The 8114-nt window shown below is 48.7% G+C and overlaps 3 protein-coding genes across 3 annotated transcripts; 2 read left to right on the top strand and 1 right to left on the bottom strand.

The window, feature by feature from the left end:
- Positions 1 to 515: 515 nt before the first annotated feature.
- CCM_03928 (cation efflux family protein family) lies at positions 516 to 1938 on the top strand (the record flags this gene model as incomplete). The annotated part of the gene is made up of 2 exons (XM_006669076.1): positions 516 to 743; positions 835 to 1938. 2 exons carry the CDS (start codon positions 516 to 518, stop codon positions 1936 to 1938), a joined length of 1332 nt encoding a protein of 443 aa, XP_006669139.1.
- Positions 1939 to 2206: 268 nt separating this feature from the next.
- Positions 2207 to 5062, bottom strand: CCM_03927 (mitochondrial dynamin GTPase (Msp1); the record flags this gene model as incomplete). The annotated part of the gene is made up of 3 exons (XM_006669075.1): positions 2207 to 2631; positions 2694 to 4709; positions 4762 to 5062. The coding sequence occupies 3 exons, from the start codon at positions 5060 to 5062 to the stop codon at positions 2207 to 2209; spliced, it is 2742 nt and encodes a 913-aa protein (XP_006669138.1).
- A 336-nt stretch (positions 5063 to 5398) lies between these two features.
- Positions 5399 to 8003, top strand: CCM_03926 (AdoMet-dependent rRNA methyltransferase spb1; the record flags this gene model as incomplete). Its single annotated transcript, XM_006669074.1, has 3 exons — positions 5399 to 5566; positions 5634 to 7395; positions 7450 to 8003. 3 exons carry the CDS (start codon positions 5399 to 5401, stop codon positions 8001 to 8003), a joined length of 2484 nt encoding a protein of 827 aa, XP_006669137.1.
- Positions 8004 to 8114: the final 111 nt, after the last annotated feature.

Here is an 8114-nt window from a genome sequence, read left to right as displayed (position 1 = left end):
TAAATATACTTTTAATATAATCTTAATTCTATTTAGGCTATATAGTAAAATAGCTATTATATAAAAAGAGAAAGCTAATATACTTAGCTAAAAGTTCTTTTTAAATATTATACTATTTAACTAAAAATAGCCTAAGTTTATAATAAAGTTATTAAAAGTAAGTTAGAATATAATTAAGATCTTTAAGTTAATTATAAAGAAAAAGGTTATAATAATACTTAAGAGTTATATAATTAAAATACCTTAAGGCTAAATATGGTTCTTTAAATTTCCAGCCTTATCTACTAGGTTCCGCTCCTCACCCCTGATGGAATGAACACCTAACTACCTAGGTACCTAGGCAGTCACCTGCCCCCGCTGCTACATTCGCATCCTCACAACATTCGGTACCTTGTTAATCGTTATTGCCTAGCACGATCGCGACACACATCTCAAAAGCGCGCGACTCATCGCGTAGAGTACCTGCGACTGGAACTGCCGCGACTACAGGAGAATACGACATACCAATTGAGCATATGGAGTCCAACAATCAGCCTTCAGATACGTCGCTGCCCGAGCTTGTCGTCGACAACTCAAGCACAAGCAACGGGGAACGTCCTACGAAGCGCCATTCCTCAGTGATGGAGCCCTATATGCTTTCACCAGATAGCGCTTTGCTCTCCAAGCACACGATGGCGAATAATACAGCAGACCACCTCAGTGGCCAATCGACGCCGACCAACCCGTTCAACTTTCAAACCCAGGTGATATCCACCTCACCAATTAAATCAGTAGGACCCCCTCCCCCCAGCATTTTCTGAGCGGAACATGCAATAGCTGACATTTCTGAAGCAGAACATCGGCCAGCGGCGAGGCCATAGATATAAACACAGTAGTGTTTCGACGCAGCACCAAATATTCCAAGAGCCCCCCCAGCGACCACCACCAGTTCTCCCGGCATCTCTGCCAATCCCAACCGTGAAAGAGGCATGGAAGAGTATGAATAAAGACCAAAGACTGCGTCTCTACTGGAGTCTGTCACATCTTGCTATTGCCGTGTTCATTTTTTTCAGATCTGAGGGCTCGCTTTCTGCTACCGCACTGTCGCATCTTGTCTTCTTCGACGCCGGAAGTGCGGCAATTTGTGTGGCTGTTGATGTACTAGGAAACTTTGAGGTGTGGCGGCGCAGCAGCATTCGTCATCCCTTCGGCTTAGAAAGAGCTGAAGTTTTGGCTGGTTTTGCCATGTCCATCTTCCTTCTCTTCGGCGGATTTGATCTTGTTTCGCACAACCTTAAACATCTTCTCGAATCCGTGGGCCACCATGAACCGCATCACGAGCATTCGCATGAGGAAGTTCCAGCAGGGTCTCTTGACCTTGCTTCCGCAGCGGCTATCATCAGCACGCTGGCATCTGCATACGGCCTGAAAAATCACGCCCGTATTGCCAAGGCCATGAGAGTATCCTACCTCGCGTCTTTGCCAAGTATTCTATCCAACCCATTCCATTTCCTCACTTTGTTATTCTCCACATTGGTCGCATTGCTGCCGCTTTTCTCCATCGAACTCTACACCTGGTTGGATAGGTTGATCTGTGCCATCATCGCGCTTGCCATGTTTGGGCTTGGAATGCGGGTTGCTATCGCGCAAGGCCTCATGCTGCTCATGTCATATGGTGGCACGAATGGCGATGCTGGAGTGTCTTCAGTCATCCAAGACATCCAATCTGAATCCAATATAACCAGCATTGATGAAGCGCAATTTTGGCAAGTTCATTACGGACTCTGTATGGCCAACTTGAAAATTAGCGTACAGAAGGGTAGTGATGAAGTGGCTCTCAGCAGATTACGCAACAGAATCACTTCGTTGATACAAAATCGCCTGGGAGAAGGTTACGGCACAGGCGGTAATGTTCGGTGGGAAGTATCATTGCAACTCAATGCAAGGGGTGCTTCGTAGTTTCGTACGACAGAAGAGCTCGCCCCTCGCTCGCAAGATGTATTGTGCAACGAGAACAATGCGAGGATTGGTATATACTTGAATTAGAATCATTAGAGGCGGGCATCTCTATCCTCATATGCATTTCTGTGTTTAAAAGATGTACCCGTAGTCTTTATAGCACAACGGGTTGTAACATTCGGCCTGCCGTCATTGTTGTGCACAGATCTACCAGCCGAAGAGATAGAAAACGAATGAGAACAAACTCCTATCGCACACGCTCCCGATCTTAGAATAGGCCCCACCTGCCGCGCTCTTTAGGGAGCTTACGGTTGGATGCGAGGCGCTCTCGTTCGAGGCCTTCCAACTGTTTCAAGCTCTCCATCTTCTCGAGAACGAGCTCTAGTAGCTCCTTTCTGCGAATAACCTCCAGATGACGTCGAATTTTCGGATCTTCCTTGGCAAATCTCTCAATATCGGCGTCTGACAGATGCTTGCCTAAGCGAAGATCGAGTTCCCTAGGAAAGTTGTAGTAAAATTCCGACAGTAATTCGACATTTAAAAACAGAACAGCGGTAGAGGCAAGTTTGGATGCTGCAGCGTCGAGAAAAACTTCTGGGCATTGGTACTTGTTCTTCAGGTTAGCGCATTGGTTCGATTTTACAGCCATAAGACGCAGCTTGATGATGTCGGCTCGGTCACGAAGGAAGACGGCTTCACGTCCTTGTACCAATTAGCTTCGCTCTGCACCAGTACAGCTCCTTGATAATAGTCACCTTTGCTAAGCAATGCAGCGCTGAAGCCGCCAGCGCCACTGCGTCCATCACCTTCCACGACAACGTCACCCTTGCGGGTCTTGTCAACAAATGAGACGACTTCCCTCAGTTTGCGACGTCCACCGACCGAAGTCTCAAGAGTTGACATCGCGGTTTCACAGTCATCCAGCTCTTTCTTCAAGAGAGTGCTGACATGCTGTCTGCCTTGAGCCCACTCGCGCTCCTCGACATCAATTTCAAATTTATACGGCTTAATACAATTTTCAACTTGATCGCTGGTGCTGTAGAAACGCTCATTCAAAATTGTTGATGCAGCGTCCATAACTGCACTCCTTGCGAACGGGTGATTGGAAAAGCTGGATTGATCCAGAAGCGCTTCGACGCTGTCTTGAATAGCTGCGGCAACGACAGTGGTTGCCAATCTTCCAACACCAAGTTTTGTTAATGCAGAAGAAGAGGCGTCCAACTGACGACGCCAATAAAGCGAGTCAGTGTCAGTCTTGGGCAGATCCGCTATCTTGTCTGTTTCGAGGGGTGGAGGCAGCAGGTCTGTGATGGGTTTATTCCAGTACCTGGCTGCGAGCAGATCAAGCACTTTCTGATCCAGCTCGCCCTTTAGGAGCTCACGCATCTGTGGACGACCGAATTCACCCGTCAGTTGCTTGAATGAATGCTTCAAAGCATCCAAACTCTCCGCTAGGTATGATTCTGCGGAGAGTGGGCGATCATTATATTGCACCTTGAATTCATAGGTGGCTTCCTCAAGCTCCTGGCGGATAGCGTCACTTGTGGTCTGTAAGCTGGCAGACATGGTTTGCTCTAGCACGTGCATGAGCTTCTTCCGAAGGGTTACTGTCCCGACACTCACTCCGGCTTCTGGACCGTATTCCAGCGGGTGAGTTGAGAAAAAGGATTTCTCATTCTTCGTAATGGCGGCCAGGAGATTGGACGCTCCCATTTTGAATAGGCCCTGGGACTGAGGTGCCCTTGAGACCACACCGACATAGCCAAGGCGGAGTGGATATTGCTTATCATTCAGAATCGCTGCTCCGCGTACAGCATCCACGAGATCCATCTTGGTTATTACCCCGATGGTTCGTTCACCACGCGGATCGACTCGTCGCGAAGCGCGCAAAGCAGTAGAGTTGGCTAGATCAACATCTGCGGCAGAGATCGCGAGAATCACGTTGGGTGCCTGTATATACTTGTCGCAAAGTTCAGAGATTTTCTGCTTCAGCTGCAGCGGCTGGTTTTGACCAACAACTTGAATATAGCCAGGCAAGTCAATCAGAGATAGATCCGGGACATTTGGTGAGTAGACAGTGAGTTGAATGGGTTCGTGAGAAACGCATTCGGAATCGGGAACGGCCAGGTTGAGGTCTGTAAGAGTTCTTTGGATCGAAGTAAAATCACTGATGTGCTTTAGGCCGAGCTCCGGAAACTCTCCATATTCCTCCGTGGAGCCTGGCGTGTTGACGAGAGTCAGTTCAATGGGTCTGCGTGTTACCATGTTCGAGCCTTTAGGCAGAAACTCGTGGCCAACGATTGCCTCCAGTACCGAGCTCTTGCCTGAAGATTGAGACCCGATGACAACAATCGATGGAAGCGTAAGTGTGCTCGACTGCCCAACTTTTTGAAGTATCGTCCGAATCTCAATCATCTTCTTCGTAAGAACCATCATTTGGTCATCCCTCGCATCCTCTTCGCTTGTGTTCGCGTCGTCTTCTCTCTCGTATCCATAACCAGCTGCAGCAGCTCCAACAGCGGTAGCCGCTCCAATTTTGCTGTGCTTTGGATCGTTACTACTGTTGCCGCCGCCACCGCCACTTGTAGTTTCTTGAGAAGCTTGAACAAGGTTTCTTAGCCATTCTGGAAGCCCGATTTGCTCCTTCGTATTCTCCCAACCCTGAAGTGTTTGCTCGGCAACTCCCTTGGCGCCGCCGAGAAAATTCGAAGCCGTGTTCGTGACTGCGTCTTTCGTAGAATGGAAGATATCAATGGCATAAGCGCCAGCCTCTGTATTAAGTTAGGACATCGCTCACGGATTGTATTGCAAGGCGTGACGTACGATTTGCCTGATACTGCACCCATGCAAAGGTTCCTATTGCTAGGCCACCGAACATTGCAGGGAGCCGTATAAATTTCAACATCAACTTCGGTAAGAATCGAACAAAAGAGGCGTTTCTGACGGCAACTGCATTATGAAAGGCGTTACCGCCGAGCCACATACGTCGCTGGGTTGCCCGAATCGAGCTATCCGCCTGCAGAAGGCCGCCGGTCTGGAAACGATGGATGTAACGGGTTGAAGTAACTGCGTTCGCGCGCCGCGAAACAGCGCGAAGCCGGCCTGCCAACATTTGCCCGCTCATCGTAGAAAAAAAAAGATAGGGGAATTATCAATCCGCGCGCATATGATCTTACATACGGCCTTAGAGGCTGAGCGTTAGATCCCTATCGTGGTACTTCATTGACGATGTTGACGAGTTATTCACTGGGCCTTTGGTGACTTGTTTCGGCAAAGAATACAGGGCGCGCCACATGGCGTCGGGTCGAGCCCACTATCCCAGGCAGACAAATGCCCCACAGCGACGCTATCACCACGTGAGAGCCTATCTATACTATCGATTCCCTTTCCTAGCAAAATTTCTAGTGAGAACCTGGAAAAAGCTGCCCTCGAAACATAAGGTAGGATCGTCGCCGCTGCAATGGCGATTCAAAAGAAGCACGGCAAAGGCCGTTTGGACAAGTGGTATAAGCTTGCTAAAGAAAAAGGCTATAGAGCAAGAGCTTCTTTCAAACTCGTGCAATTGAACAAGAAATATGGCTTCTTGGAAAAGAGCAAGGTCCTACTGGATCTTTGCGCTGCGCCCGGAGTAAGTGCTACATATGGTTGTCTCTCGGCGTGCTGTCCTCCATACTAATTTTTCCTTTTTTCTTTAGTCTTGGTGTCAAGTTGCTTCCGAAGTTATGCCTGTCAACAGTCTGATTGTTGGTGTTGATCTATCACCTATAAAACCAATACCGAGAGTTATCACGTTTCAGAGCGACATCACGACCGAGAAATGCCGAGCCACGATTCGGCAGCACTTGAAAACATGGAAAGCCGACACTGTTCTTCACGATGGTGCGCCCAATGTCGGTACTGCATGGGTGCAGGATTCGTTCAACCAGGCAGAACTTGCGTTGCAAGCCATGAAGCTCGCAACGGAATTCTTGGTTGAGGGCGGTACTTTTGTCACGAAAGTTTTCCGGTCGAAAGACTATAATCCGTTGTTGTGGGTTTTGAACCAACTCTTTACCTATGTCGAAGCGACGAAGCCGCCGTCCTCTCGCAACGTCTCCGCCGAAATCTTCGTTGTTTGCAGAGGTTATAAGGCCCCGAAGCGCATTGATCCTCGTCTCTTGGATCCTCGATCGGTATTCGCTGAATTGGCTGGTGCCACGCCCAACAACGAAGCCAAGGTCTATAATCCTGAAGTGAAGAAGAGAAAGCGAGACGGATACGACGAAGGCGACTATACCTTGTACAAGCAAGTACCTGCCAGTGAATTTATACAGACCATGGACCCGATTGCGATCTTGGGAAGCTCCAACAAACTCACATTTCAACAGCCTCCAAATGGAGACGTTGCGTTGGCTGCCTTGGACAAGCTTCCGGAGACAACACCAGAAATCCGGACCTGTTGCTCTGACTTGAAGATTCTGGGACGCAGAGACTTCAAGCTCCTCCTGAAATGGAGATTGAGAGTTCGAGAAATATTCGGCCTGGCTACGAAGGAGAAAGCGGTAGCTGCAGCATCAGAAGAAGTTGCCGAGGTTGAGGAAATGGACGAAGAGCTCAAAATCGAGGAAGAGCTACAAGCCATGCGAGATCGAGATGGTTCTAAGAAGAAGAGGGAAAAGAGGAGAGAAAATGAGAAGAAGCAGAAGGAAATTGTTCGCATGCAGATGAACATGATCAGCCCGATGGACATTGGCATGGAAGAAGCAGGCCCGGTTGGAGAAGGCTCGATGTTTACGCTGAAATCCGCGGATAAGACTGAAGCCATGCGTCGACTGAATCGTGGAAAGATGGCAACAATATCGGATGCCAAGCCTGTGCTCGAGCAGGGTCCTGATAGCAATGACGACGAGAGTGATTTAGAGGAAGACCGACTTGAACGAGACTTGGATTCTATGTATGAAAATTTCAAGGAGCGCAAGGCTGAATACGATGCGAAATATCGCGCCAAGAAAGCAAGAGAGCAGCGAGGCGATGAGGAATGGGAAGGTCTTTCTGCAGGCGAGGGCGAGGAGTCCGATTCCAGCGCTTTAGAAGAAGAGGACGAATATTCCTCTTCAGACGAGGATGACGGTCCAGCCGAAGGACTTCTGAAACGCTTTGAGGAAGATCAAAGAAACGCAAATGGGCTTTCTAGCCGGGCTGCTGCGTTTTTTAACCAAGATATTTTCAAGGGAATTACCGAAGCACTGCCAACGGCTGGAAAACCCGGGGAGCAGATTGTTGACGAAGACGAGGAGATCCGCAATTTGAAGCGCACAACTAGGACTTTGGAGGAGGGACAAAGCACTCTGACGAAGAGAAGCGGCTTTACTCGTCTGACTGCGAAGGAGAATGTTGACAAAATCGAAGTCGTTCCTGGCGCTGATGAGGAAGACGATTGGGAGAGAAAGGAAACGAGGCGCCCGGATGGAAACCTAGGTACGGAATTATCCGGCCAGTTCTTAAATATTCTGCTAACTTGTTCTTCATTAGATATCGATATTATCACTGCCGAAGCCATGACACTAGCACACCTGTTGGCTAGTGGAAAGAAGACCAGCCAGGATGTCATTGATGATGGCTTCAACAAGCATGCTTTCCGCGACCGCGACGGCCTGCCTGAATGGTTCATTGAAGATGAATCGAGGCATGACAAGCCTCATAAGCCCATTTCCAAAGCTGCTGCCCAAGCTATCAAGGAAAAGCTGCGTGCCTTCAACGCTCGACCAATCAAGAAGGTCCGGGAAGCGAAAGCCAGAAAGAAGATCAAGGCTGCACAGAAGTTGGAGCGCCTTAGAAAGAAGTCAGACATGTTGGCTGCCGATGAAGGCATGACGGAGAAGGAGAAGGCTGACAGTATTACAAAAATGCTGAGTAGAGCCGCCCGGAAGAAGCCTAGCCAGCCGGCTAGACTCGTCGTAGCGCGTGGTGCGAACAAGGGTATCAAGGGCCGACCTAACGGCGTTAAGGGTCGTTACAGAATTGTTGATGCGAGAATGAAGAAGGAGCTCAGGGCGCAAAAGAGAGCATCGCAAAAGAAGAAATAGAGACACAATGCATATAACGAACTCCCGTATTTCTACAGATAGAAATTTGAATTGTTGACGTGAGAATGAAGGATAAAGGAGAGTGCCACAATAGAAGAAGAACTAGAGACA

This window comes from Cordyceps militaris (genome assembly GCF_000225605.1).
Source record: "Cordyceps militaris CM01 unplaced genomic scaffold CCM_S00003, whole genome shotgun sequence".
Lineage (NCBI taxonomy): Eukaryota > Fungi > Ascomycota > Sordariomycetes > Hypocreales > Cordycipitaceae > Cordyceps > Cordyceps militaris.
This window is presented reverse-complemented; position numbering and strand designations above follow the sequence as displayed.